The following is a 27,708-nucleotide window of genomic DNA, read 5'->3' as shown; positions in this document are numbered from 1 at the left end:
CCGGGTTGCGGGCCCTGAGCGCCGGCGGGGGGCGCGCACCATGAACTCGTGGGACGCGGGCCTGGTGGGGCTGCTGGTGGGCACGATGGGCGTCTCGCTGCTGTCCAACGCGCTGGTGCTGCTCTGCCTGCTGCACAGCGCGGACATCCGCCGCCAGGCGCCGGCGCTCTTCACCCTGAACCTCACGTGCGGGAACCTGCTGTGCACCGTGGTCAACATGCCGCTCACGCTGGCCGGCGTCGTGGCGCAGCGGCAGCCAGCAGGCGACCGCCTGTGCCGCCTGGCTGCCTTCCTCGACACCTTCCTGGCGGCCAACTCCATGCTCAGCATGGCCGCACTCAGCATCGACCGCTGGGTGGCCGTGGTCTTCCCGCTGAGCTACCGGGCCAAGATGCGCCTCCGCGACGCGGCGCTCATGGTGGCCTACACGTGGCTGCACGCGCTCACCTTCCCAGCCACCGCGCTCGCCCTGTCCTGGCTCGGCTTCCACCAGCTGTACGCCTCGTGCACGCTGTGCAGCCGGCGGCCGGACGAGCGCCTGCGCTTCGCCGTCTTCACTGGCGCCTTCCACGCTCTCAGCTTCCTGCTCTCCTTCGTCGTGCTCTGCTGCACGTACCTCAAGGTGCTCAAGGTGGCCCGCTTCCATTGCAAGCGCATCGACGTGATCACCATGCAGACGCTCGTGCTGCTCGTGGACCTGCACCCCAGGTGAGCCGTGCCCCGCTAGGGCTCTGGGAACAGCCGCGCGGTATCTTGGTGGGAGTGGGAGGTCCCTAGCCCCAGGGGCTCTTTTCCACTCAGCCTCTGTTTCTTCTGAGAACACGAGGGTGGGGAGAGCGGCCCAGCTGTGGGGCTTAAGGAGGTGCTTAGGGTATCAGCAAACCAGGGCCACAAAAAACGTGGGTGAGCCCATCTATACATCGTTTTTCGAAGCATCAGGGTAAGAATCACAGACAGTCAGAACTCTGTTGGGCTTCTTCATGCTCATTTTCTGTGTTTGTAGCTTTCACTTTAAATGGCACATGGGAAGTCCGTGGTCTTTGTTCCCGTTAAAGACCTTCAAAGTGTTTGATTCTGGTCCTGAGAGGGCAGCCTCGAGGCTTAGGGAGCTCCTTAAGAGCTCTTCAGACCCAAGTGTGTCGCTTCTCTGAGTCTTTCCCTTCTCGGGTGTGTGGCGCCGCCTCTGTCTCCCGACTCTGTGTGTGTGTGTGTGTGTGTGTGTGTGTGTGTGTGTGTGTGTGTGTGTGTGTGTGTGTGTGAATTCTGATGGACTCGAGCTGCATCCTTCCCTGTGGTGGGCCCTGAGGGGTGGGGCGGGGGCTCTTCCTGTCCTCCCCGGAGAGCACTGTCCAGTGTCTGCCGGACTTGGTGCCTAGAGGCTCCTGCAGAAGGAGTGTTACCCCAAGGCTCCTGGGGATGCATCTGCCCCTACCTCTGTCCTCACATTGGCTGCTGCTCTCAGGAGGGCAGATGGAGCTGGGCAAGCATGGGTACCCTCTGGCAACCCCTGCCATCCGCAGGAGTCTGTCAGAGAGAGAAGGAGGGAACTCTTAGCTGCGCTGTCCTGAGCTCACCTCGGCTTTCCCCAGGAGAATAGGAAATCGAGGAGGGAAACAGCTGGCAGCGTCTAGACTCTGCTATTTTACATCCTGTTGTCCCAGCGGAAGGCAGGCTCCCCCTCTGTGTCTTGGGACCCTAGATAAGGGGGTGCTGGGGTCCAGATGGTATGGCAGGTGAGGCAGGCAGAGAGCTCCGACAGGGCCAGCAAGGGCCCTCCATATGAGAGAACCTGGGAACCCAGGGGAACCTCGGGGCAGAGGAAGCTGTATCCTCTGTTGGATATGTTCCACACCAAGATTAAAGGGGACAGACTGGAGGTATCAGGCTGAGCATTCTGAGTATTTCCTGCATGAGAGCAGTAACAAGCAGTCCTTGACCTTCACGGTGCTGGCACATTGAAGGGCAAGTGTGCATGTGTTCATTGTCCCCTTGAGCACAGCCATTCCTGATTGCACACTGGACCAATCGTCCAGCCACAGAATCCCCACAGATTCAGGAACAGAATGTACATGTGAGTGACTGAGAGCTCATAGATACCAGGACATGTAAATGTGGGAGCTCCACACACAATCTCATGTGTTCACACATAAACTGTATATGTACCAGACAGCTGGCCATGTGTACACAGGTTTACAAGAGTGGCATGCGTGCATTCTGCCACAAAGACATACACTGGCTCTCACAGCACATGTCTCTGCATGGTTCAGTGTCCTTCAAGGAAATATTTGCAGCCACGATTGCAGAGCTGTTGCCCTTTCCATGACTCGGGGCTGAGAGGGTCTTCCTTAGAGGGTGCATCCTTAGCACTTGGGCTGGGACTGCTCTTAGAAGATGTAGGGCAATGTCATTTAACTCCCGAGACTGAAGACTCCTAGAGCGGGCCCTCTCACCATGAGTCTAACAGCGGAGGAGGGTTGGGCTGGGAGTGCAACCAGTTCTTATTTAGAGCAGTACAAACTGCATTCCCACTCTTCCTCCAACTTCCAGAAGAGGAGGGGCCGTGGTTCCTGTTCAGCCTATTTGGGATGTAGGGCCAGCTCCACTCCTGCAAATCCCCCTGGCTGATGCCAGGCCAGACACTGCAGAGAGAGTCCTGGGGTCTCAGGAGTGGAGGCAGCTACTCTGCTCCCCTTTGATCTCCCCTCCACTCCTCTGGGAGGACCCTGATCTCTTCTTAGCCCCAGGCCGCTTTGAGGAGCCCCTGCTCCCAGCGCCCCGGGACCCTCCAAGCCCAGTCTTGTTGGAGAGAGGAAAGACTTCTGGAGCCGGGGTTGCCATCGGCCAGTGCGAACAGGCCCCCCGGTCTAATGCTCCCTGAGGTCATGGAATAGTGGCGGACCTGATAGCACTGCCCCTTCAGTGAAGACAACTTGTCCTTCTCTGAGGGGCTGATCTCCACCAAGCATGTGGAAGGGACAACACAGGAGGGGACAGTCAGTCCGCAAGAGACCCTGACAGCCAGTCCACCAGCTTCTATCTTGGCAGCACTAAACTCTTCCTCCCTACAAATGAGCAAGTACAGAGCTAGCTCAGTGGCTGCCCCGGGCACCACCAGTCTCAGGCAGTAAGCCTCCTGGGGCCATTCCGTGCTGAGAGCCTATAGGACCTGGGAGTGCTGGTCTTGGGCAGCGGGAGCCGGCTTCTCCCTCTGGACAGCCAGGGCAGAAGCTGGAGTCTTTGTTCACTGGAAGTTGTGTCAGCCTCCACACTGATAGCCTCCTGGGACTTAATTACAAAGGATCTGTTTTGAGGACCCAGGGTGGCGTTTGTCTTTGTCAGGAAGCTCCCTGGTGGTGTCCACTCTACCTGCAGGATGTTTGGTATGATAAGGAGCAGTCCTCACCCCTTTGCTTCAACCACCTCCAAAATACCCAGGACCCTCTCTTCTTAATTCAGTCTGGGACCCTGGCCCTGGGAAGCATTCCCTACTCCTGCCTTTCTGTGTTGATTTCTTCAGTTACATTTCTGAAGAAGTTTGGAGTTTCTAATGTTTGTTAGACACCTGGTGCTCCACCTGAATGAGCAGCATTCACTTCTCCCATACCACAGCTGGGGACTAGTTAGAGGCAGCCCCTCTCCCTGATGCTCCCAGACATGGCAGAGCAGGTGGGCCCCAGGGCGTGGTTGCAGGGACCTTGCTTTTCCCTGACTCACTGGCTTGGCTTAGTGATTTAACAGAAACAGAATGTTGATGATGAGGTCTCAAAAGGGAAGCAGTGCCAAACCTAACTGGAGCTTCCTGTGAGGCTCCCCCAGGCTCTGCTGGGTCCCCCAGCATGTCCTCCGTGTCCTGTGAGCAAAGTCTGCAGATGTTGGCTGAGCAGCTGACTCTAGAGGGTGTCAGAATTGTGGCTCAGCAGACAGAAACTACACTGTACCCTAGACTTTATAGATGAGAAAATGAGAGACCCAATTTTCAAGGAGAAGAGAAGCACTCTCCTAATTCAACAAATCTAGAAAGTGTCTCAAGCTAAGACTCACAATCAGGTCTGTCCCTAAGAGTTATGGATGGAGCAAATAGTGCAAATGGAGGCTCACCAGCTGTGCATATAGACGTTCTACATTAAGCTTACAAACTGTTACATGAAACGTGTTCTGCCCTCCTACCTTGGTGAATATACCTTTATAATGACCGGCAAGGCTGGTTTCACGTTTAGAATTCTCAGGCTCCTTGGGGATCAGCCTCATATGTGCTGGGAGAGCCGAGCTGGCCCACCTGTCTTGCCTACCACCCCAGCTCTACCCAGTACCACGAGGGGCCTCCCTTGCACAGGTGCACATTGCAGGTTGCACACCCACATTCCATGCACGTGTGTTGCTCACAAATACCACCTCTCAGGCGTCTAGCTGGGCACACAGGTGGCACAGTCTACCCTCAGGAGGATGGGACCAGGGGAGATGCCCACACACATCTTGCAGGCAGGATGAGGGCATTTGGGCAAAGAATTCCATGTCTTAGGCATTTAGAGCTTGGTTTGAAATAGAAGGTGGGGGCTGTGGGTAGGCACATCCACTTACCCCTATTAACTCTTTATCATATGGGGAGGGATGTGGGACTCTTAACGTGCAGGGCCCAGGGCAGGGGTCCCTCTTGCTGGATTTGAGGGCCAGACTGCTTATGCCGGTGTCCTGACCCCAAACTCAGGGCTCTTGCCCTCCGTTAGTCAGCTTGTTCCCTTGCCTTAAAAGCCAGAAAAACCAATCTGAGTCACTCCCCAAATACTCAGAGCGTGGGCTCTAGCTGGACTCCAGTGGTCTAGGGATCTTTCAGGACCCAGGCCTCTTGTGGAGAGCAGGGAGGTGTCTGTGGATGGAAGGTTTTAGCTGAGATCACCTCGTTGATTGACTTTTCAGATATTCCTGAATGGTGCCATCCCCTCTGCCCTAGGACTGGAGCCACTGGGGAACATCTCTTCAACCTCACATGTCACAATGCTGGAGGGCCTGTCTCCTTTGGTCTCAAGGAAACTGTTGTGTCACAGCCTCGGGACCTTCCCCCTCCCCCACTCAGCCACACCGACACACATGCTCGCACTCTGGCTGAATGTACCTGACTGGGTTGCCTTGGGAGAGCTTTGAGTCTCACACCCTCTGCACCACAGATCCCGCCTGCAGGTCTGAGGACCCCGGGTATCACAACCAGGCCCTGGGATGTTTGAGAATGCCCACCTCTCAGTGATTCTATGGCAGGCAGTGGGGTCTCAGGGAGTCAACCCAGAACCACTCAGGAGACCTGGGAGGAGGCCTGCCTCTGTCCTGAACTTGCTGTGTAAACTTGGGCATGTTGTAAACTTCCCAGTCCTCAGTGTTCTCATCTGAAGATAAGTAAAATAACAGCTCACAGGGCTGCAAGATTTCAAGGAGCTCAGTTTTGCAAAGCTATGGAGGGGGAAAAAAATGACAGCAAGTGCAAAGTGATGTTGTTCTGGGAGCGGATGAGCTGTTCTCATACTGTGCTTAAATAATAATCATAATAAGAAGCAAGAGGGCCGTGATGTTTCCCTTAGAGCCTGGGGGCTGCTCTGCCTTGCTCACCTCTTGCCACCTCCCTGTTCTCACCTGGAAAGCAGGAGAGCCCCAAACAGAGGAGATGGATTTATCATTTTCTTTCAAAAGATTTCAGGAAAGGAGTGATGTGGCTCCCGACTAGGAGCACTGGACTAGGAATCAGTGACTGGGTGCTAGCCCCACATGAACTGCACTCCCTGAGTGGACAAATCACTCTCTCTTTTGAGCCTCAGTTTCCCCATCTGTGATCTGGGGTGCGTGGATGAGCTGACCTTTCATACTATACATGACTGTGGGATCTAGCTGGTCTGTCCCAGAGCAGAGGCATGACCAGGCCCATGTGGATGTGAGCCCCAGGCACAGTACCCACTGTATAGACACCCTTTGTGCTCCACGGCAGGCCCAGTGTCATTAAGGTTAGGAAACCATGTCCACCAGGTCCCTGGAGGCCCAGAGAGGGTCACAGAGCCAGCACGAGCATCAGATCTCCGCCTCAGACCTCCTGACTCTTGATTCATTCTTACTACACCTTTGACACAGTTTCTGGTTACAGCTGTTTCTGTCGAATGCATGGGGCAGGAAGAGAACTTCTGCAGTGGGGGAGCTCTGTGGTTTTGGAGGTGGTGCACATGGCCCCAGAGTCAGAAGGTCTGGGTTCAGGTCCTGCCATCACCTAGAGTGACCAACCATCCTGGTTTGCCTGAGGTGGAGGAGGGATTCTCAGATCTAGGCCTTTCCCTTTAAAAACTTGGATAGTCTCCTGCAAACTGTTCAGGAACAGTACCAGATCAACTGGAACAATTGGTCACCCTACAGCCACCATTTTCCAACTGTATGATCTTGGGCCAGTTACTTAACTCTTCTGTGGTTTATATCTTCTCATCTGAAAAATGGGGACCGTGATGATATCAATCCCTCACTCACATACATGTTGTGAGTTTTAAATAAATGAATAATCTCCCATCACTGTTTCTAGTATGGCACACATATTATAGACTCAAGAAATGTGGGTTAATTAATATTAATTTCTAGAAATTAATTAGTAATATTAGTCGTGAGTAATACATTTTCAGCCAGGACAAAATCTGTTTATACAAAGCCCGACTCCGGTTCTTAACTCTTTAAATTCCTGGAAATGCAGAAGTCAGGGGGAAAAAGTCTTTGAAGAATTTTAGGAGGCTTCAGTCTAAACTAATATAAAATTGTCCATCTGTGATAGGAAATATAGTTAAGAGGAGTTTTGATTAAGTATCAAAATCATAAGTCTCCTGGCAGGCAGGGAAGGCTGCCCTGGCATTAGCGATGTACATGAACCTGGCTCATGAATATTCTCTCCACTGCTTGCATTTTTTGAACAGACTGGCCTATTTTTGGAGCCAGACCACTGCAACTCAGGCCTGGCACTGCTAAGTTATCTTCACTTCCTGGGCAACTGTGTCCACAGTCTTCTTTCCTGTTCATTTTTGATCCTCTGGAAAGGTCCCACAGCAGAGTGGAGCAGAAACAGGGTTACAGTTAGAGGCATAGGTGGCTCTTAATTCCATCTTTGAAGCTATGTCCCTGATTCCTTGGGGACTTGGGAGTGTCTTAGATTCTTCAAGCTTGGTCCCTGGAGGAACCAAATGACTCCTCCTTCAATGACCCCATCATGTGGTGTCTGTAGCTCCAGGCAGAGGTGAGGCTGTGGATGGAAGAAGTAAGGTTGAAGACGTGGAGGAAAGGAAGCCTCATGCCACAAACTGTATGACTGGAGTCCAGGCTGCCCCAGGTGAAAAAGATTTGAGTCACGCACATGGGTTCAAATCCTGCCTCCACGTAAGCAAATCATTTGGCCTCACAGAGCTCATGCTTTCTCCTCCTCCTCCTCCTCCTTCTTCTTCTTCTCCTCCTCCTCCTCTTCTTCTTCTTCTTCCCTCCTCCTCCTCCTCTTCTTCTTCTTCTTCCCTCCTCCTCCTCTTCCTCCTCCTCCCCCCTCCTCCTCCTCCTCTTCTTCTTCTTCTTCTTCTTCTTCTTCTTCTTCTTCTTCTTCTTCTTCTTCTTCTTCTTCTTCTTCTTCGACAAACTTTTGCTGTTCTTGCCCAGGCTGAAGTGCAATGACGCAGTCTCAGCTCACTGCAACTTCTGCCTCCTGGGTTCAAGTAATTCCCCTGTCTCAGCCTCCCAAGTAGCTGAGATTACAGGAGCCCACCACCACGCCCTGCTGATTTTTGTATTTTTAGTAGAGACGAGGTTTCACCGTGTTGGCCAGGCTGGTCTCGAACTCCTGACCTCAGGTGATCCACCTGCCTCGGCCTCCCAAAGTGCTGGAATTACAGGTGTGAGCCACCACGCCTAGCCAAGCTCACGGTTTTCACTGTAAACGAGGGGAGGTAAAAAGTTGCCTTGCAGATAAAACACATCTGCCAGGATTGATTGTGGTAAAGACAATAATTCAAGATACTACTTAGAGAGTGGGGCACTCTGGAGCCAGCCCATAGCATATGGTCAGTGAATGATATCAGCAATAATAAGAGGTAATGTTTAACGTTTCTTTGTACTGACTTGGGCACTGTGCCGGTGGCTTTGTGTGCTTTACACATGGAATGCATTCCATGCGTCTCTGTGCTTTATGCATTTAATTCTCAAAGCAGCCTCTTGTAGCATCTTATTACATTATGTGTAATACACTAAAATATATGATGCATATTATTATTTTACACACGAGGACCTTGAGGCTTAGCAATGTCATACTGCTTGCCCAAAATATCTACAGCCAAGAATTGACCCTGGGTCTTTCCGACTCCATAGTCAAGTTCTCACACTAGAGACTGCTGCCTGTGTTAGTAAATAGTGCCTCATCCTGACCTAGCAAGGGTGCCCTGTAGTTCACCTTCTCTCCTCTCTCACCTACAGTGTGCGGGAACGCTGTCTGGAGGAGCAGAAGCGGAGGCGACAGCGAGCCACCAAGAAGATCAGCACCTTCATAGGGACCTTCCTTGTGTGCTTCGCACCCTATGTGATCACCAGGTAAGCCTGATTGGCAGGTGTGTGGTGGGACTTTGAAGAGCAAGGCAGGGCCCAGTGGCCTTTAGCAGTGGCAGCCTCTCTTGGTCACATGTTCTTCTGCAGGGTGTGTTATGAGGTACAAGAGTGAACTTGCCAGATTTAGTGAACAGGAGGCTGCACGCTTTTCCTCTCCACCCTCGAATTCTTTTGGATTCAACTCAGAACCCAAAGGGTGTGAAAGACTCTCTCCCACTCGATTTCTAAATCACATAATTAAACCCTTTATCCCAGGCTTCCAACCCCCAGGAGGCCCTAAAGAGGAGAAGGTGAGAGAAGACGGAGGGAAGCATCATCTTCCCCAAACCCCAGCTCCCCACATCCTGATTCACTGCCACTGAATGCAAGACAGCCCAACCCCCAGGCATCCCCAGCCCAAACACCCAGGTCAACAGCAAGGTCACCTGCCACCTGCACAAGGAGCAGGTAGCATGCTCTGTTTCCAGCCAGGTGGGCATACCTGTCCTATGGCTCAGGGGCTCTTCCACTGTTAGGCCAGGTGCTGTGAGGCTTTTCGTGTACTCTCCCAGATCTCCAGATCCTCGAGCCAGCCAAGGTTTCAATACACTAGCCTTGGGCTGTGCGTCTCTCAAGCCAGCTTGCTCTAGCTGCAGCACTCCCCATATGTGTTAGCCAGAAAGAAGGAAAATATGTATTACCCAATCAGTTTTGTGCACTGGAGGGAAAATAAAAACTCCACAACTTTGCATCTAAAGAGGGTTAACTAGATGAGAAGTTGACAATAGAAAAGGAACTTTGATGGTTATTAGAAGGTGGATATGGAAGCTTTCATTGAATCTGGGAAGCAGAATCTGTGCAGGGTGTGTGTGTGTGTGTGTGTGTGTGTGTGTGTGTGTGTGTGTGTGCGTGTGTGTGAAAGAGAGAGGGAAAGAGAGAGAGAGAGAGAGAGACCCCAGGAAAAGAACAGATCCCAGCTGCCAGCAGCCCCCAGCATCCTCAGTTGCAGGAACCACACGGGGTCCCCCATGCCTCACCATCATTCAGCATCTTGCACGCCCCAGTGAAGAGGGGACCCTGTGGACAGTTCGCCCCTGTTTCCTCCCATTTGTCCTTACACTGAGCTGAAGCATAATTTGCTCTGGCCTCTGCTGCTGCTCCCAGTTCTTCTTTCTGCCATCCAGGAGGCTGTCCTCTACTCCCAGGAACCTCTGTGGATTGCAGACACTGGGCCTGACTTCCTGAGACCAGCTCCCCTCTTCTTTTCCCCAGATAGACAACTCTGTGGTGCCTTCCCCTGTCTCCTGTGGCTGCTTTCTCTAGGGGAGATCTAGTTAGCTTGTGTCTCGCTTTGAACGTGGGGCCAAGACCTGTCTGCAGGTCTCTGGATGGGTCTGACCGGAGCAGAACTATTGGTTCTTCTTTCTAGAACTGTTCACTAGACCTCAGCACCACTGACATTCTATGCCAGATACTTCTTTGATGCCATGGCTGTCCTGGGCATCATGGGGTGTTCAGCAGCATCCCTGACCTCTACCCACTGGATGCCAGTAGCACCTCCTAGTGAGGCAGGGGTACCTCCCCAGGTCCCTCTAAATTTTGATAACTAAAAATGTCTTCAGACATCACCAAATGCTCCCTGGAGACCAGAATCACCCCTGGTTGAGAACCACTAGTCTAGACCCACCACATCCAGCCAGGAAGCCAGAGCTTACATCATTCAGGGATTTCCACAAGACACAAAGCCTAGGCATGGCAACAGAGGAGAAAGGATTTCTGTTGCTCCCCAAGGGAGGCATAGGAGAGGACTTAGCAGCATGACTCTGGAGTGTGCCTTCCCAGAGCCCAAACCCCAGCTCCCCCACATCCTGCTGTGTGACTTTGGGCCAGTGATGTGGCCTCTTTGGGCCTCCAGAAGAGAGTGCAGTGTTGTGAGGATCTAAGGACAGGGACCATGAACATGCGGCACATGCCTGCTGAGGATATCTGTGGTCTTCACTCTCCTTCCTTCTGGCACTTACAGCACCATCCACGGTGCCCCTGCCCCGGACTGGCTGCTGCAGCAAGAGGGGATTTGATCCAGTGAGGGAAGGTGCATCAGACAGGGAGGGCACACAGATCCCCTCCTCTTAGGTCACAGAGGAGGGGCAGCCGTGGGTTAATGAGGTAAATGGGAACCCTCAGAGGATAGGTGACACGGCTCCAACTTCAAACTATTGGACTTTTCTCCGGCTTAATTTCCTTTCCCAACAACATTTTCCATTTAAAAAAAAAAAAATTACAGCCGGGTTCTCTCTCACAGTGCCCAGGGAGTAATGTTTCAGTAAAATGGATGATAGATTACAACTCAATATGCTCCCTCCAAATGGATTTGATGCATCTCGGGTTTTAAAAACATTCACAGAACAGTTCATCCTCCATGGAGATGAGCAGCAACTTACCTGGGAAAGAAGCAATGCCCAGGAAACCTCATGAGTACAAAATATGTCTCTGGCAAAACCCTGCCAGGCCACCACCCTGGCTGCTCTTGCCTTGGCTTTCTCTTGTGTGTGGAGGAGCCATCCTAAGAACACCCCCTAAAATGAGCACACACACCTACATTCCAGTTCGGTGCGTCTCTAGAGCACCTTTTTTGCGGAGCATACAGGAATCCCTGCAGCGGAGGCATGGGTTGGTATGACCCCAGGAGTTCCCCTCTCTTGGGGACATTGACCTTGTAGTCCTCTAACCCAGATGGAGCACCGTGTCATGCGAAAGGCCCAAGCTCCACAGGTTCTGGGGCAGAAATGAGCTCTCACGGCTGGGGCTTCACGGACAAGCCTTGTGAAGTGGGCCTGGCTGTTCAGGGCGACTGTCCAGGGAGAAGGGACAGCACGAGCCAGGTCTAGAGCTGTGCTGTGCAGCACGGGGGCCACCAGCAACAGGTGGCTACAGGGCACTTGAAACATGGCCTGTCCAAATAGATATGCTATAGGTTTAAAAACACATGAGCTCTGAGACTTAGCATGACACACTCTATACATGAAATTAATACATTTTTGGCCAGGTTCAACAGCTGACATCTGTCATCCCAGGGCTTTGGGAGGCCAAGGTAGGAGGATTACTTGAGGCCAGGAGTTTGAAACCAGTTGGGGCAACATAGTGAGACCTCTTTCTCTGCAAAAACATTTAAAATAATAACTCGTAATTTTATATAGAATTCATAGTGAAATGATAAAGTTAAATAAAACATGTAATTAAAATTAATTGCACCTGTTTCTATTCACTAGCAGAACATTTCAGGTGACACCCGTGCCTGCCTTCTCTCTCTGTTGGCCCTTGCTGGCCTGTGGTCAGGGACGTCTGGGGTGCGAGGTGTGCCGGTGCCCTGCTCCCCACCTCCCTCCTCCTAGACCTTGAGCTGCTCATATGATCCTTCAGTGGCCAGGACCTCCATGTCATCCACTCTAAGAGGATGCACAGAACTTCCTCCTCCACCTTTCTCTCCCATCAGGGCCCTGCTCAAAGTCAGGGTTTATCTGGGAATGTTTCCTGAGCAGTCAAATCAGTGTCTTTCTCCTTGGGGTCAGGAGGACTGAAGGGAGGAGACATCAGACCCTGAAACAAGGCAGCAGGGAGAGGAGTGCAAGGCAAATAGAGCCTCCTGGTGGGTCCTCCTGCAATCACACCCCTCTTGGAGCCTCCTGACCTTGCCAATCCCTCTACCCCTACATGGCTTCCACAATGTCCAACCAGATGCTTAGTCTTTAGGGTGACCGGAAGTCCCCCCCAGGCACATCAGATGGGCTTCTGTGAATTTATATTCACTGCACCAGGGGCCATCTGAACCCCAGCTGTGCATGGGCACAGCCAGGACCCCATCAGAGCTCTACTTCCCCTGCCAGGATATGGACTGCCAGGCTGGGCAGGGTGCAGAGGGGACAGGATTAATCTCACAGCCACCTCCAGGGAGCCTGATGCAAACTCTTCCATCTTCCTTTGAGTCAGGGTTGAGAAACACATTGCTTGTGAGGAGAAGCCAATCAATGGTAAGGAATAAGCAAGATCATCCTGCAAAGCATTCAGCACAGTGTGAACTTATCATCCATGCTGGAATCTGGATCACTGACATTTCCAGTCACAATTTTTTATTTTTCTGCTGTTCTTTTCAAGACGATTTCCAAGTATAGAGATGACCGGTCTCAGAAGAAGCTGAAGACACACCTCTGAAATGTAGTTGAGGATTTAACTTCTTATAGAAAATGAGTCCTTGTGGAGAACCAAGAGCCATGGGTTTTGGAAGCAAAGGATCCCCTAAGCTATCATCTCATGCAGGGAGGGTGAGCTGGTTGCACCATGGAGACCAACTTGAACCCACTGCTGGTGACCAGCAGAGCACTGTGTTGAAAGCAGTTCTGAAGCCAGGCTAGGATTAGCAGGAAAGTGCTAGGAATGGCTGGGAGAGGCATGCATGCTTGAAGTTTTTCTTGGGTTTGCCAGCTTGGCTTTACCTTAGAATTGCCTGAAGAGCTTTACATCCAAACTCATATCTGGACCTCACACTGAACCAGTTCAGTTAAACTCCCTCGGTGTGGGGCTGAGCATGGGTGACTGTAAGGCGCCTCCGATGATTCTAATGGCCAGTGTGCTGACAGCCATGTCTATTGCATCCCAACCCATTTTACTGCTGGAGTAAGTGAGGACTGGGGTCAGGGAGTGTTGGAATAATTGCCCGGAGCTACGCATCTAGTCGGCAGTGGAAGTGGACTTCCAACCTCATTGGGCTCTCTACCCGTCCTTCAGGCTCTCAGAGGCCTCTGGGGAGTCTGTGCAGACCCAGCTGTCCCCTCCTTTCTTGTGTAGGTCTGTGGCTGTGGCATTAAAGCTCATGGCATGCAGGGAGTGCTCCAAAACCCTTCCCCAAGATCCTCTACCCACTCCCAAGGCAGATCTTCCAAGGCTTGCTGAGTGAGTCATACTCCTAGACTCCCATCAGCCCACTGCACTGCAGCTGCAATCGTGGACTGCGGCCCTGGGGCAGGCAGAAGCCTGGGGAAACAGCCAAGGACAGGTCCTGGATGGCTGGACGGTTCTGGAGCTCCATATGGAGGGAGTCACTTCCTACAGGCTCTCTCTCTTCTTTATTTTTTATTTTTTTTGAGATGGAGTTTCACTCTTGTTGCCCAGGCTGGAGTGCAATGGTGCAATCTTGACTCATCGCAACCTGCGCCTCCTGGGTTCAAGCCATTCTCCCACCTGAACCTCCCTAGTAGCTGGAATTACAGGCATGTGCCACCACGCCCAGCTAATTTTGTATTTTTAGTAGAGGCGGGGTTTCTCCATGTTGGTTAGGCTGATCTTGAACGCCCAACCTCAAGTGATCCACCCACCTTGGCTTCCCAAAGTGCTGAGATTACAGGCATGAGCCACCATGCCCAGCCTAGGCTCTCTTGAGAACAGCCGCCTGAGCTGCATCCCTCCAACCTGCCAGGTGCTCGGTGGTGGCAGCTCAGGGGCATTGAGCTCAGCTGCAGCCCCAGCACTAAATAGGCAACACAGAAGATGTGGGAGGTGTGAACCCTGTTCTAGGTCAGATCCCTGAGACAGGGGGCTCCTGGCTTAGATAGGATGAATGGGGACCAGGAGGCAGCCCTTGGGTGGAGCTTGTTTGAGCTAAGAAGTGTATTACTGCAACAGGTTCAGCTGGATCTGACGTGGCTGTGCCTTCCACAGCACTCTACAGTTTGCTCAGATGTTATTCTCCTGGGCCCTAAAGTGCCCCCAAGAAATGGACTGGGTGAGCTATGTGAGCTCCACTCTGCAAATGGGGGCACCAAGGCTCAGAGAGGAAAGACACTGCACGGGTCATTTAGCTGGAGAGACTCGGGGAACCGGGCAGCGTGAGCCCATCTGCAGATGCCACTGGGCAGCTCCAGGGCCCCCTGGGCGGAAGGATGTCTCCCTTGCATGCAGCACCTCCTCATTGTTCTCTGCCTCCTCACTGTCCATAGAAATAAACATCAAAACCCACTGAGGCAGTGACAGGCTGATCCTGGGGAATTCAGACAGGAAAAGTAAGGACAAGCTCTATCTCCTTAACTAATTCAGGAAAGTCCCTTCATTTTTAATCCTGTAAGTCCTCACTTTGTACCTGAAGCTGTACCAGAGCTGTCCTGATACCCTCTGCACCTAGTTAACATTCTCTTGGTTTGTTTGTTTGTTTGTTTGAGACAGAGTCTCACTTTGTTGCCCAGGCTAGGGTGCAATGGTGCGATCTCAGCTCACTGCAACCTCCACCTCCCTGGTTCAAGTGATTCTCCTGCCTCAGCCTCCTGAGTAGCTGGAACTGCAGGCGTGTACCATCAGTCTGGGCTAATTTTGGTATTTTTAGTAGAGAGGAGGTTTCACCATGTTGGTCAGGCTGGTCTTGAATTCCTGACCTCAGGTAATCCACCTGCCTTGGCCTCCCAAAGTGCTGGGATTACAGGCATGAGCCACCGTGCCTGGCGCTAACATTCCCATTTTATAGATGAGGAAACTGAGGCTCAGTCAGGTTCCAGCCTTCCCCAATTCCATCAAGTGACTCGGCCTCAGTTCTAGTGTGGGTCTGCCTGAAACCAGCGCCTGTGCCCAGCCCCTCACAATGCACCACTCTGCTTCTCCTCTCAGTAGAAGCAGAGGTTCCTACTTTCCTCCCCCAGGTGTGTGGGCAGACACGTTGAGGCATGACCCACTCAGAAGTGGAATGCTGCAGTTTCTGAGATGATTGAAACCAAGTTGTTCATGTGTCATATACACCCTTCATTGAGCTGTCAGCACAGAAACTAATATTCCCCACAACTCCCCAGTGACTGTATCTAGGCAGTCAGCCTTGCTGCTTCCACCTGCCTTGTACCTTATAAATGGAGATGTGTCAAGAGCATAGGTTGACGTCAGATGGCGGCTGGAAATGCTGGGAGCTGGGAGGCCAGGATATTGAGGAAGAGAGGAGGATTCTGCTGTAACATCTGCCACCGCTTTGAGTTGATGGAGAAGATCCCACTGGCTGGGCAGGGGATTCCCTTCTCTTTGTACCCTATCTATTCACATTTGCCTGTTAACTTTCTCAGATAGGAAAGCATAATTCTTGGGTCAAGTGTTTAAAAGAACCATTCAAGTGTTCCTATAGGTTATCAAGCTTTCTATTGGAGAGCTTGAAGTCTTTATAACCATACCTGTCACTTAGCGAACACCTGCCAAGCACCTGGGGCTATCAGCGCATACCTTGTTGCATCTGGGACAGCTCTAACAAGGTAAGTGCTAGAATCCTAGTCTCACAGAAGTTCAGAGAGCTGAGATGAGTTTCTCAAGGACATATGGGTAGTGAGTGACCGAGCCAAGAGTTAAAGGTCAGTGTCAGGCCAATTGGCTATAACTCAGCCTTTAGGCCATGCCACAACTCCAAAGACTGGGGCAGGCACTGGAAACACAGAGAAGCCACATGTGTATGTTTTCGGCCCAATTTCCAGTAGGCCCACGCGTAAGTACCATGGCATGAACCTAGATGGCCTCCAAGCTCCTGTGAGTGAAGCAGGCATTGAGTTTCTCTAGCAAAATTGGTAGGTTCTCCTGCAGTCATCCCCAATCTCCCATCTCACTGACAGCAGTTTGTGTAGCTGGAGTTCCCAAGAGACCATCAGCGCTAGTAGCCAGAGCCACTGGCGAATGCAGTTGGCATCTTAGAAAGACAGGACATCCAACTCTACCAGCCAAAGAGCTGCCTGCACTTGCGTACTGGGGCACACAAGGCCACAGTAGGAAACATATTTGCAAAGCTGCACCTTCACTCTTAATAGAAGTCTGACACCTCCAAGTCACAGTCACACTGTTCTGTGTCCTCAAAGCCGTAGGTCACAGAGGACTTTTCCCAGAGTCTTTGAGCAGGGTCTGCAGATCCACAACAGGTTCTCATCCAAGAGTTCAAATGACATATTTTCTGAATTAAAATCCACATGTCTAGAGGCATTTGTAAGGCTATGCTCTCCGCAGCGATCTACGCTTACAAATAATTGTGGTTGTCATATATTATTGGAATCAGGCTTTGAGGCACTTGAAAATCTGACAGCACCATTATTGTGGCTTTTCAAAGTCAGGAAAATGTGTAGATGGGAGAGGGGTCTCATATGTAGGGGATTCCCGAAGATTGATATTTTATTAATAAAATGACTTCTCCATTCTGTCTCATGAAAATTTAAAGCATCAGCTTATTACTTCAAATATGCAGGTCTTCAAATATGCAAGCTGAGTTCTCCAGAAGTCTTAGGAAGACACTGGGCTGGTTGTCCAGGGAATGTTCTGTGGCCCATGTTGTATTGCATTCAGTATACAATGTGTGTGTGTGTGTGTGTACACATGTGTATGTATGTATGTGTGTGCATGTGTTTATGTGGATGTGTGTGTGTGTGCATTTGCATTTATGTGTGTGTGTGAGTGAGAGAGAGAAAGAGGAAGAGAGAAGAGAGGAGAGATGATGGTGGCATAGAAGGTGTAAATAGAGGGTGCTAATTTGTCACTGTAAATTCAGGATTTGAAAGTACAAGGGCTTGATCACACTGAGGAACAGGAACCTGAGTCAAGGAGGCCGGTGGGGCAGCCTGGCACCAGGAAGGCACGTGGTTGCCGGCACCCGCCTTCCCGTTTCAAATCCTGGTTCCTGCATGTTCAGGCTATGTAGCTTTGACACTTCTCTGCCTTAGTTCCATCTTCTGTACCATAGAGAGAGTGATATTGGAGTCCTGAGATGGTCTCTGTGAAGCAGTTAAGGAGACACAGAGCCCCTGGGGGCCCACAGGAGGTGCTTGGTCAGGGGCTACAGGGGTTACTGGTCCTGTTCTCACTTTGGAACTTGCTTCCCTTGGGGATTCCCACTGTGAAGCAAGATCAGGACACTGGTCTCTCCAGAGGCTCAGAGAAGGCCTTGGAGTTCTGGCAGACATGCCTCCCTCCTCCCTCCCGGGACAAGGACTGCCTAAGCTGCTGGGTGGGAGAGTGAGGTCCCCATGGATGAGGAGCAAGGATGGGCAGCTTCTTGTCTCCATCAGCCCTGGACTGTGGCAGCCAGCTCAGATGCGCCAGTGACCCACATCAGAGGGGTTTGTTACTGGACTGTGGCAGCCAGCTTAGACGTGCCAGTGACCCACATCAGAGGGGGTTATTACTGAGAGAGGAGGCATGGCTCCATGGGATATTTCCCTAGACAGCTATCAGAACATAGGGGTGCAGGCACACAGGGTTTCGGGGTCTGGCAAGATCTGTGGGTATCTGCTCTGTGTGTCACCCTAAGTCAGAAAAACACACATCTCTGTGCTCTGCTTCCTTTTCATCAACAAGCTCTGTGCCCCACAGTGCTTTCTATCCTCTCCAAACCTACACACCCCTCCAAACCTACACACCCCGGCTTACATAGGGGCTGGGCTCCTGTGTCAGAATCCCCTGATGTGCTTAGAAGAGGGGATCCCGGCCCTTTTCCAGCTCCGTCCCCTCCCCTTGCCTGATCTGCTGACCAAGGGTGTGGACCTCACCCCAGGGGATTTTCCCGGGGAGCTGGGTCAGGGCAGGCACGTGTGCCTTTTGAGCACAGAAGCATGAATGCTTCCCCCTGAATGGAGCCTCATGCTCCAGAGAGCACATGGAAAGTCATCTATTGCTCAGTGGAAGGTCGGGGGAGGTGGCAGACAATGACGTTTGTGGGGAAAGGTCCTGCCTTCTCGTGGGTGGCAAGGGGCAGCACCCTGCTCCTGGGGCTGCTAATCTTTGTCAGATCTCCAGGGTTGACCTTGGCATACATGGGCTCTAGGAGTGGGGCGGGGCTGGTTGATGCTGTTATAGCCAGGGGTCCCCAGAACAACCACACAACCACACAGCCTCCCCTGCTCCCCTGCTCCCCATGGGGTTCTTCAGGGGGCGTCTTGGTTTGCTAGGGCTGCCGTAACAGAGTACCACAAACCGAGCGGCTCTAACACAGAAAGACTTCTCACAGTTCCCGAGGCCCGAAGTCCAACATCAAGGTGTTGGTTCCTTCCGAGGGCTGTGAAGAAGAAGAGCTCACTCCACCCATTCCCTGAGCTCCTGGTGGTTTGCTGACCATCTTTGGGTTCCTTGGCTAGCAGATGTCTCACCCTGATCTCCGCCTTCGTGTTCACATGGCGCTCACCCTGCATGTGCGTCTCTGTCCAAGTTTCTGCCTTTACGGGAACACCAATAGTACAGAATTAGGGGCCCGCCTTACTCCATCATGACCTGATTTGTATCTGAAACAATCTTATTTCTAAATAAGATCACATTCCGACACTAGGGGTTAGGACTTCAACATGTGAATTTTGGGGGGAGACGCAATTCAACCCGTAAGAGGGGCCATGACAAAAGGAAGCCAAGTCCTGCTCTGTCAACACCTGAGCCCAATAACCCCTCACTGCGGGACTCTCGGCCAGAACTAATCAGGAGACAGGGCCTTACACTAGAGACTTCTGCTCGGCGAGCTGCCTCCCTCCCACGTCCCGTCCTGAGACCATCCACTCACTTTGACTGCGGAGGGGAAGGAGGGAGAGGGAAAGGCATTAAACAATCTGACCACATGGAGGAGGAGAGGCTCCCTTTAGCACACTGTGACCCTGCCCACTAGTGACATGTGACTGGTCAGAATCATAACGCCCCTTTCCTGGGGGGAAGGGCACCAGGAAGGGGTGAGCAGAGCTAGATCTGGCAGGAAAACATGGGCTGAATAATCCCTCTCTAAAAGGTCATCTGGAAGGGATCTGGTGCTTATCCAGAAGCCTGCCCAGATCTGGAATTAGAAAGAAGTCGTTGTGGCAATATGGAAACCCTTGCCTCTTCTCATCAACAAAAGGAGCTGGGGGCTGTCAGAGCTAGTGTGGATAATAGCCAGCAGCCAGCCACGGCAGGCACAGGGAGCCACCTGCATGGGGCCATGAGAAAGCAGCTCAGCCAGCCACAGCCGAGCCTGGAGGGGGCATTCCAGCTACCCCCCGCCAGTGGCCACTGGCAGCAGCGTCCAGGCCTGTATTCAGCCAAAGCATCTCTTTGCTTGGAGGCCCTGACAAAGGCCAGACATTTCAAAGCAGAAATTGTCATTGTGCACAGTGAGGAGGGGCAAGGGACAAAAGTTCCAGACAGCATATAGTGACCTCATGGAAAAGGGGTTCTTGGAGCCAGAAGGGACCCCAGAGCTTCCTTTGTCATGTCTGCAATGCTGAGATTCACATCTTGGCATGGCCACTAGCCAGGACTTGGACTGCAGGTAGATGGAGCTGGGCTTCCCATGCAGGAGACCCTGACTTGCTGCTCACCTCTCTGAGCCTCGATTTCCTCACCTGTAAAATGGGAATAATGATTCTCATTCTGCTGGATAATTGTACAGTTAGGGATTGTACACACAAGTGCTTGGCCCAGAGGAGACATTCAACTGGGAATTATGATATTTGAGCCAGGTGGAGAGCTCAGACTTGCCATGAAATCTCTGAGAAGCAAATGCAATAGATTTTACCTCTTTATTATCTAAATGGTGAAATTTTAGATTGTCCTGAATGATTTTATTCTGTGAAATCTACAGAGCCTGCAAATAACAGTTTCGATCTTGCTGGACGGTTTGATGATATCTGGTTCTGTTAGTAAATCCTTTTGGGAGAGCCAAAATGCTAAGCCTGAATTTAGCAAATGTATAAAAAACTATAGACATTTTGGAAAAGCAATTTGGCACCGCATAGCAACAATGTGTTGGCATTCAGCTATTTCATTATTATTATTAGGTGTGAATTCTAAATTCAGGGGTTTTTTTTTTGTCCCTTTGAATTCATCACTTCTCAAAATAGATTTCTTAAAAGTATAGATTTCCTAAATGTTCACAGCTCCATTTCCCCATTCAGGCTCCCAAGCATATGAGAGGAGACATAGTCACAGTCCCCCACAGGGTCAGAGGGCAAAGGTGGACAGTGGTGCTGAAAATAGAATGCCAACTAGAGGGGCCTCAGAGTGGACTCCTTGAGAGCCTGTTCCAGAAAGGGGCATTTCTGTGGAGGATCGTGGTCCACAAGGTTCCTCCTCCTCCTCTTTGCCAGCTCTACAGCCCAAAGAAGGCTTAAGCATAAACAACTGAAGATAGCAGCACTGAGTTCCAGCTCAAGCTCAGTTCTTTCTGTACCTGGGTCCTCACCTGGGCAGTTCCCGAAGCTGAGAGCCACCACCACCTTCTATCTGCAGGCACTCTAGGTAGAATACAGGTACTAGACCCCCAGTCAGAGGGGAGTATAGGTGCTGCAGCTTCCATGGCCACTGACTTGCTGTGTGATGTCTGGCAATCCCTTTCCATCTCTGGGCCTCAATTTTTTTCATATGACGACGGGTGGAGAGAGTGATATGTGATCTCCAGACTCTCTCCCAGCTCTGTGGGTCTTTTCTATTTCATGTTAATGCTGGATAATGTCCAAATATGGCCAAGGGTGCTAGACACACTTGAGAGAGTAAATGGCCTGATTTGGGTGGAGGGTAGAATTCTGTTGAAGGCTTTCCCTGAGCTCATAACATGGTATTAGCACCCTCGCATGGAGCTGTCTGATGGTACCGAGAGGACTCCAAGATACATGGGCTGTGTCTTTCCCTGCCCCTCCCCCAAAGAATGAGGGTCCCTTTAGGATCCCCTGATGGCGGCTATCGTCGAAGACCACCAGGATCCCAACCCAGGGAACAGGACTTCGTGGCCAGCATTGTTTCCTGTGCATGACATACTTTGAGCTTTGCAAAATGTTTTCACAATTGTTCTCAGCCCTTCCTCCCATGCAACCTCCTTAGGAAGACAAAGCCAGGATTGGAAGCCAACAATGGGACCAGACTCTTCTAGTGAAAAGATCATTGACACGATATTGTCCCACCTTTTTGTTTTTCACATGAGACATACAGGTCCAAGGAGTGAACAGAGGTGCCCAGGGCCACATGACAAGTCAGCAGCAGAGCTGGCGCCAAAGCCAGAACAGCCAGCTATTAGCTAATAGCTGGGTTCTCGCTGCAGCTTGGATTTCAGAGTCAGACAGACCTGGGTTTAAATCCTGCCTTTACAATTACTGGCCATGTGACCTTGGGCAAAATATTTAACCTTCTGGGACATCTGTTTCCTTGCATGTAAAACAGAGATGGTCATATCTCCCAGGGCTCAGCAAAATCACCTATGGAAAGTGCTTAGCACAGTGTGTAGAATAAAATACAGCCTGGAAAATGTTCACTATCATCATCGTTATTGGTGTAAACTGTTATCATTGTTATTTGAAGAGGCAGTCTCAGATAAATTGAGGGTTGGGCTGGGAAATTGTGGTCCACAGGGCACAGACAGGCCTGGTCCATGGCCACTCCAGGCGGTGCCTAGCTGTGTCCTCATTAACAGCTTCCCTGTCTCTCTGCAGGCTAGTGGAGCTCTTCTCCACCGTGCCCATCGGCTCCCACTGGGGGGTGCTGTCCAAGTGCTTGGCCTACAGCAAGGCCGCGTCCGACCCCTTTGTGTACTCCTTACTGCGACACCAGTACCGCAAAAGCTGCAAGGAGATTCTGAACAGGCTCCTGCACAGACGCTCCATCCACTCCTCCGGCCTCACGGGCGACTCTCACAGCCAGAACATTCTGCCGGTGTCTGAGTGAAGGACCACGCTCCTGCTGAAGAGTTTAGAATGAGGCAGCGGTGAGAAGAAGGGAGGGAGGGCGTGGGGGCCCCTGGGTGGACACCACCAGCCACCAGTCCCTGGCACACCCAGTGATCCTGGTTCCCTGGCTTGTAGGGGCTCCAGAGCCTGCTTCCTGGTTCCTCAAGGGCAGACATTGGACACTCACTATTTGTCACCAAAGGATGACTGTGGGCCATGTGCTGGCCTTTCTTTCTAAGAAGCTCCTTTGAGCTCCTGGACTCACCTGAGGCTCCCTGGGGGATGACACTCAGTTCTGTCACTGTCAAGGATGCAGACAGCTGATGGTAGGTGGGGAGCACGGTGTCCACCTGCCTGCTGACCACTGGGCGCTACTCCATGCTGAAGAAAAGTGACAGTCTCCAGGGGACATTTCAGCCATGCTGAAAGGGAGGCTGGCAGTGGTCATTTGGCCCGGATCTAACGTGGCACCTCGTCTCCACAGGGTAGTGACGGCTGCTTCAACCCAAATATTATTCAGCTGGTACTAACGACATTGTGCCCAGCTGGGACTCTTGGGCTCTGTGCCTGAGGGAAAATGTTTCACAACTAGTGGCTGCCCAATTGCTGCTGACCAGTTGTCTTAGAAATGGTCAATTGGATTCCACTTTTGTCCTCTCCTTCCCCCAAAAGCGAATGTTTGTGTGTGCGACAATCTCAGCATGAAAATGGTTTAAATAGGCTGGTCCTACATGTATTAGGTTCTTTCAGGTTTGACTGGGAGGTCACCTTTTTCTGATTTACAAGTCCCAATTGTTGGAGCTCAGTAAAGGCAGGAGGAAGGTGGTTGGTTAGTCCCCCGCTCCCCGTTTGTGACCTGAATTTACAGGAAGTGTTTCACTTTGTCTTATGTATCTTGTCTGGCATGTCCTGGGAGATGGATGGGCAAGAACTGGCCTGAGCAGGGATTTTTGCCTTGATTTTAAGTCACTGGGTTCCATTGTCCTGGCACCTCCATTTCCTTAGTTTCTGTAAACCTATTAACAGAAAGTACAGGCTGTTCAAGGTTATCAAGAAATTGCCCTGTGCTAATGATGAGACAGTGAATTTCTTTTTTTTCCGAGATGGGAGTTTCACTCTCGTTGCCCAGGCTGGAGTGCAATGGTGCAATCTCGGCTCACCACAACCTCTGCCTTCCGGGTTCAAGCGATTAAAGACAGTGAAATTTTTATGGAATACTGCACCTATAATACATATGCCAATCTGTTAGCAGTCCTGACTTGATCTAATAAAAACCAAGGAGAGCCACCCCTGCTTTCTGGCCATCTCTTCTTTGTCTACCATTTCTAATTGACTTTCAAATACTCATAGCAGTTCTTTTTTCTTTTTTCTTTTTTTTTGAGAAGGAGTCTCGCTCTGTCACCCAGGCTGGAGTGCAGTGGTGCGATCTCAGCCTGCTGCAAGCTCCGCCTCCCGGGTTCGCACCATTCTCCTGCCTCAGCCTCCCAAGTAGCTGGGACTACAGGCGCCTGCCACCATGCCCGGCTAATTTTTTGTATTTTTAGTAGAAACGGGGTTTCACCATGTTAGCCAGGATGGTCTGGATCTCCTGACCTCATGATCTGCCCGCCTCGGCCTCCCACAGTGCTGGGATTACAGGCGTGAGCCACCGCACCCAGCCCAGAGCAGTTATTTTTCAATCCTCCACTCTAAGTGATTCCTCCAGGGTGGAAAGCATGGGAAGCAATGGAATCAGATGGCTCATTCTCTCCTTCCAGCTCTTTACATCCTAACTTTGGAGGTGTAGAAGGAAGGATGTGGTCCAACAGGAAGGAAGTGAAAAGAGTTTATTGGTTTTTACTTCTAGGCAGTCCCAATTTTTAAAGGCAGACAAGTATCTGCATATTTATTTGAAAAGATGTCTTATTAACTCTTAGCTCCTCAGTTAGAAAACAATTGACCTGGCTTAGTCTTTTCTAGTTTCAAAGTTTCTTTGGAGACTAGAATGGAGACAGGTGTGGCTTCCAAGGAGGCTTTGGCATTGTGCAGTTGCTGTCAGAGATGGGCCCATACCTGCTAGAGGAAGCCAATGGGGCACTATCCTTCCCAGTTTCATGATCTGGGGCGTCATGTTGGTAGCTGGAAATCAGCCACGGTGGGAGTGTTTATACCATGAAAATCAGCAAATGCTATAAATCAGGCCTTGTGCCCCACAGAGAGCTGATTGTGAAACATCTACTAGCACACCACTGCCAGACATGACTGTGTGTCACTGAAACAAAATTGCTCTGGTTCAGAGCTCCTTTGGCCACTCATATTCCAGTAGCTACAGACATTTGCTTCCTGGTGGCAAGCAGCTGTGCACCCTCCATCATCCCAACCCCAGAAGGATCACTGGGATTGAAAACCAGCAGAAGCCGAGACAGGATGCACAGCTGAATGGGAGGAGAGTAGCTCCCTTCTCACACAAACACTTTCAAAATTGGGCAAAAGTGGCCCAGTGCATGAGGTCAGTCGACAGCCAAATTCCAGCAGCAAAATACATTTTCATCAATATCACTTTGGGAGAATAACTGTGGCACACGCTCTTTCTGCTTTCTCTGTACTGTGTAGGCAACATGGTGTCCTCCCAGTAGCAACTAGATCTCTTTTACCTCTTCTTTAGCCAAGAAGCAAGATCTGTCACCCACGACACTGCATATCTTGAAAATATGCTTTTCATAATTTTCACTATACCTCTAAAACCAATCGTACCGGCATCATGTAGACAAAAACTCCAGAAAAGTCGATTCATTGGGCATTTTCATTATATTTGGATACATGAATTAAATCCCAAGGGAAAGTGAGAAGAAAATTACTTTATTAGCAACCAGCGTTAGCCAACTCTGCTGTCATCACCTTTAGATAAATGTTTATTTTCATCGCTATACAGTCTATCAAATTTGCCCCCTGGTTTTATTACTCCGAATTGAATTATCTACCTCATTTTGTTTTAATTTAATTTATCAAAGGTAACATTGTTTTCTCAGGTATAACACATAGAAACACCAAGATTTTCAGCATCTGAGTCAAACTAAACTACTTGCTTGACTTCACTCCAGGGTGAGACTTGACCTTTAAGGCCCAAACTCTGGTGAGCTATTGGACTGGGTGGAAACTTTTCAAGAAGGCCATAAAGGAGGGGCTTTCAAATTCCTAAATCCACATATAGGACTGAGTTCCTAGTCCTACACAATCAGAATTTGCCTTTTTAAGTCACCCTGCAACAATTCCGGCTTTTTATATGGCACCTTTCTGAGGGAGGGGATTTTGCAGTGGAGGGACCTCCAAAGGGAACGTCCATTTGCATGTGTGCCGTGGTATTTAGGGTTTGTCTCGTGGTAAGCTCACCTCTCAGAGATGGCTCACCAATCACCTGCCTGTTTTCGCTTAGAAAGCAGGCTTGGGCAGGAGGGAAAATGGATTTGAGCCATCTCAGACCAACTGTATCTCTTCTAGGACTCAGCTCAGCCTCCTGTCCCCATGAGCAATAAAACTCTCTCCTTGTGTCTGTGAGATTCGTTTTCTTTTTCATGGTGCCTTTCTTTCTAGAAAAGATGGAAAGAATGGGGCCAGGTTCATGTCCTGGTTGTCACCCTTTTACACGCTTGGGTGCAGGTAGATATGGCCTTCCCATGGCTGCAATGTGACCCTTGGAGGAACCAAAGTCTGTGCATTGTAAGAATTTAGCCCAGATGCAGGATAAACTAACTTGCCTGAGTTTAATGAGGATATTTTATCAAGTGCCAGGAATCCCTTGGGTCAGTTCCTATCCTCTGGACTGGGAGCAGCATGGGAAAAAGAGGTCCGAGACATATTTAGCGTCTCATGTGTCTGGAAGGGAGCCATTGGCTCTTAAATTACTATTCACAGAAGCCACCATGGAAAGTTGTTTAAAATGCAGATTCCAGCATCCCCTCCTCAGAGATCAATTTCAGCAGGGCCAGGCAGGACCTAGGTTTCCGCACTTTTAATCATTGATTCCCAGGTAACTGATAGGAGTTGTCTTCAAACCATCCCCTAAGGAAAAATGATCTTAGACACTTGGATAAATTCTATAGAAAACTTGAGTGTTTCTATTAATAACTATCTAGGTTTCAATCGTCTTATATCCTTTCCCTAATTCTCCAAACAGTTCAATCTCCAGCTTTATTCAACGGCTGGGCCATTTTGTTCTCGGAGGGACAAAATTGATCTCTCCATGAAATTGTAAAAACCCATCTTCATTACTTTCTACGGGCTCCAGGTCATAAGGATGAGATATATTTTGGGTGCTGGCAGAGGATGGCAGTGCTGGCTGGCTCTGAGCCAGGAAGCCGTGTTAGAGGAAGGGACCGTGGCATTCAGAGGGGTCCCCTTGGGGGCACTTGCTTGGGTCTTGGATCAAACTCAACTGGGGCAGCCTGGCTGTGGGAGGTGATGACGTCTGCCACCTCTGCCACTACCCAGAGCTTGTCCTGCCCTTTTCCCAGCCAGCCTCATACACAGGAACTGAGCCAGGCTGAAGCAAAGTCAGCAAGAGACAGTTCTGCCTGCCAGTCTCTGGGTGTGGGTCTCTTGTTGGCTCCCAGCTCATCCCGTGTGGCTGATCCTTCCAGGTCACTTGGAGCAGCCAGTATTGACAGTGTCCTAACAGCTGGTGGGTATGAAGGAAAGACCAGGCTATGGACTCACATGGAGTGCCCTGGTGTTGGCTCTGGGATCTGGGCTGGGCTGGACCTGGGAAGAGGGTGGGTGGAGCTTGGCCTCTGCAGTTTGCACTTGCAGGTTCAGGGGAGAAAGTTGCCTGAGATCAGTGTTTAGGGGTAGTGTTTCCCATTAATCTTCATCATAATCTTTTGATGTAGGTGCTGTTATTATCTCTACTTTACAGATCTGGGAAGATTTGAAGGTCCTGGAGACAAGGAGGTTTTGGGGAGAATGCAAAACAGGGCAGGGCTCTCAAGAAGGGAAGACCAGTGACTATGGGGAAACTGAGTGTTTCTATTAATAAGTATCTAAGTTTCAATTGTCTTGTATCTTTCCCTAATTCTCCAAACAGTTCAATCTCCAGCTTTATTCAAGGGCTGGGCCATTTGGTTCCCAGAGGGACAAAATTGATCTCTCCATGAAATCAGCTGCACCTCACTCTGGGCAGCTCTAGGCTCAGCAGATGTTTTTCTGCCATTAGGAAATAGCCCCTTACTCTCAGCTCCTGCTCTAACACCCATACCCACCAGCTGGGCCTTGGGACCTCTCCCTTCATATGGCTCCCACTTGCTTGGGAAGGAATTCTCTAGACTTCTCTTACTCTGTATGTTTCTGGGGGAATTCTGAGGGAAGAAGCTTTGCAGCAACCTCTGTGCCCAGAACATATGGCTCGCAAGCCCTTTGCGCCAACAGGGAATCTATCTAACTAATTGTTTTAGTGTGTGAGGCTCATTGTCAACCTGGATTTCCCTGAAACTCTGGGCCAGCAGCC

At 50.7% G+C, this 27,708-nt stretch overlaps 1 protein-coding gene across 1 annotated transcript; it reads left to right on the top strand.

Moving 5' to 3' along the window:
• LOC105470062 (G protein-coupled receptor 26) lies at nt 1–25,763 on the top strand. Its single transcript, XM_011721798.2, has 3 exons — nt 1–708; nt 8,461–8,574; nt 21,996–25,763. The coding sequence occupies exons 1-3, from the start codon at nt 41–43 to the stop codon at nt 22,225–22,227; spliced, it is 1,014 nt and encodes a 337-aa protein (XP_011720100.1). The 5' UTR covers nt 1–40; the 3' UTR covers nt 22,228–25,763.
• The last annotated feature ends 1,945 nt before the right edge of the window (nt 25,764–27,708 follow it).

Source organism: Macaca nemestrina, chromosome 9 (assembly GCF_043159975.1).
Source record: "Macaca nemestrina isolate mMacNem1 chromosome 9, mMacNem.hap1, whole genome shotgun sequence".
Lineage (NCBI taxonomy): Eukaryota > Metazoa > Chordata > Mammalia > Primates > Cercopithecidae > Macaca > Macaca nemestrina.
This window is presented reverse-complemented; position numbering and strand designations above follow the sequence as displayed.

What these genes read in the sequence shown, in the direction of transcription:
- LOC105470062 (XM_011721798.2), top strand. Translation starts at nt 41, where the DNA reads ATGAACTCGTGGGACGCGGGCCTGGTGGGGCTGCTGGTGGGCACGATG. An exon ending in CTCGTGGACCTGCACCCCAG is followed by an intron (nt 709 to 8,460) that starts GTGAGCCGTGCC and finishes TCTCACCTACAG; the next exon opens with TGTGCGGGAACGCTGTCTGG. An exon ending in GCACCCTATGTGATCACCAG is followed by an intron (nt 8,575 to 21,995) that starts GTAAGCCTGATT and finishes GTCTCTCTGCAG; the next exon opens with GCTAGTGGAGCTCTTCTCCA.